This window comes from Alosa sapidissima, chromosome 17 (genome assembly GCF_018492685.1).
Source record: "Alosa sapidissima isolate fAloSap1 chromosome 17, fAloSap1.pri, whole genome shotgun sequence".
Classification (NCBI taxonomy): Eukaryota; Metazoa; Chordata; class Actinopteri; order Clupeiformes; family Clupeidae; genus Alosa; species Alosa sapidissima.
In genome coordinates this window covers 32,845,505-32,848,010 of record NC_055973.1, presented here as the reverse complement: position 1 = coordinate 32,848,010, position 2,506 = coordinate 32,845,505, and the positions used below count along the sequence as shown (strand labels likewise).

The 2,506-nt window shown below is 64.7% G+C and overlaps 1 protein-coding gene across 1 annotated transcript; it reads left to right on the top strand.

Annotated features, from left to right (window-relative positions):
- The first annotated feature begins 136 nt into the window (after positions 1 to 136).
- On the top strand, positions 137 to 2,433 carry LOC121688232 (kelch-like protein 34). Its single transcript, XM_042067693.1, has 2 exons — positions 137 to 352; positions 605 to 2,433. The coding sequence occupies exon 2, from the start codon at positions 607 to 609 to the stop codon at positions 2,380 to 2,382; it is 1,776 nt and encodes a 591-aa protein (XP_041923627.1). The 5' UTR covers positions 137 to 352; positions 605 to 606; the 3' UTR covers positions 2,383 to 2,433.
- The last annotated feature ends 73 nt before the right edge of the window (positions 2,434 to 2,506 follow it).

The window sequence follows — 2,506 nt, the reverse complement described above, 5'->3', positions numbered from 1 at the left end:
GTGGGTTGGCGGATCTGACCCTCCTGGGGGGGGGTGGATGTGGGTTGGCGGATCTGACCCTCCTGGGGGGGGGTGGATGTGGGGAGACTAGGGGGGCTCCTCTCGGCTCTCAGGCAGCATGTCAGATGTCTCTGACAGTTGAGGGATCAACATCGAAAGCGTCACAGCTGCACCGAAGGAGAAAAAGAAGAGGAGAGAGAGAGAGAGGAGAGAGAGAGAGAGAGAGAGAGAGAGAGAGGAGAGAGAGAGAATCTCTTTATTAACCTGCTGCAGAGACGTGTCTCTTTCTTTTCTTCTGCCTCACCCCGTCATACATTTCATCTCCTCCTCTTTTCCGCTCTCCTCCATTAAGGTAGCGTAGCCTTTTATTTGGCCTTGCATTCTCCTCTGCTAGCGATCTCTATTGCTCTAGCGTTAGCTCATTAACTTCTCTCCTCTTTCCCCTTTTCCTCTCCCTGCTCCCTCTCTCCTCTCCTCTCCTCTCTTACCCTACTCCCTCTCTCCTCTCCTCTCCTCTTCTCTCCTCTCTTGCCCTACTCCCTCTCTCCTCTCCTCTCCTCTCCTCTCTTGCCCTACTCCCTCTCTCCTCTCCATGTGAGCGCAGCCATGAGTTACTTCCTGGTGCTCAGCAAATGCCACGGCGACAGCGTCCTGTCTCAGTACCAGCGTCTCCGCGACGACCACCGCATGTGCGACATCGTCCTGGAGACGCGGGGCGTCCAGTTCCCCGCCCACCGCTCGCTCCTGGCCTGCGCCAGCGACTACTTCTGGGCGCTCCTGAAGGAGCACACGCGCGAGTCCCAGCAGACCCTCGCCGGGCCCCTCCGGCTGCCCGCGCTCACCCCCACGGGCCTGGAGCGCCTGCTGGACTTCATCTACTCGTCCTGGCTCCGCCTCTCGCCCGCCACACTGGAGGAGACGCTGGCGGCCGCCTGCTACCTGCAGGTGACCAGCGCCGTGGAGCTGTGCGCCCGCTACATCTCGGACAACCTGGCCCTGGAGAGCTGCTGCTTCTTCGCCAACGTGGCGTCCCGCTACGGGCTCTCCGGCGCGCTCGAGGCGGCGAACGCGTACATCGCCCGACACATGCGGGAGCTGCTGGGGTCCGGCGGCGACCGCGCGGGCCTCACGGAGCTCAACCTGGGCTCGCTGCAGGAGGCCCTGGGGGCCGAGGACGTGCCGGGGGTCAGGGAGTCCGACCTGCTGCGTCTGGCGCTGGACTGGCTCGATCGCAACGAGCTCCCGGCGCTGCATAGCAACCTGCTGCTGAGCCGCGTCCGTTTCGGCCTGGTGGGTCCGCAGGAGCTGGAGCAGCTGACCGCCGGCCGCTCGGCTCTACGGACGCCCTTCATCCGCAGCCTGGTGGACAAGGCCCTGCGGTACCACACCCAGGGGCCCCTGCAGCCGCTGCTGCAGAGCGCGCACACCCAGATCCGGGCCTCCGGGGATGGACACGTGCTGCTGGTCGGGGGGGGACCGGAGGCTGACCGCCCGCAGCGGCTGGTGCAGAGCTTCGACCCGGAGAGCAGGACGTTCCGGACGCTGGCCACCCAGCTGCCCGGCCGGCTGCAGCACCACTGCGTGTGTGTGATCGGGGGCTTCCTGTTCGTGCTGGGCGGCGAGGAGGTGGAGGCGATCGGCGAGAGCGAGAAGGCGGCCGTGATGACGGTCACTGAGCGGGTGTGGCGCTACGACCCACGCTTCCAGCGCTGGGCCGAGGCCGAGCCCATGATCCAGCGCCGGGCGCAGTTCGCCTGCTGCGTGCTCGACGGGGTTATCTACGCCATCGGCGGCCGAGTGGAGTCCGGCGAGCCGGCGCTGACCACGGCCGAGAGGTACAACCTGCGCGCCGGCTGTTGGCGGAAGAGCGTCACGCTGCCACACGCCGTCCATGGTCACGCGTGCGCCGTGCTGGACAAGTCCATCTACATCTCTGGCGGCATCCACGGCGAGGCCATCGAGAGCAGCAAAGACGTCCTGCACCTGGACATGCTGGAGGGCCACGTCTGGGCCAAGCGCGCCGCCATGTCCATCGCCCGCTTCGGCCACCAGATGGCGACGGTGGGCGAGCGGATCTACTCCTTCCTGGGGATGTACGAGCAGTTCTGCGACATCGAGCGCTACGACCCGGAACTGGACCAGTGGACACGCCTCCGGCCGCTGCTCAACGACCGCTTCTGCTACGGACTGTCGGCCACCTCTGATGGGCGAGTGCTGCTGTTCGGCGGCAGGAAATGGCACGATGGACAGGAAGTGGTCATGTCCAATGTGATGGAGTATGACACAGAGAGCGACGCTTGGCGGGAGCTGTGCAGAATGCCCAGTCCACTCTGCGGGACGCAGTGCGTCCACCTGGCCATCCTCGACACACCGGCGACGTAGAGGAGAGGGGGGGGGGGTCCCACGTTCAAACCCCCTGACCCCACCAACCCCTCTCAAGAAAAAAAGCACACGCCAAAAACTAGCCCGACAAAAAGGCCTTTTGACAAAAAGCAACACGCAGTGC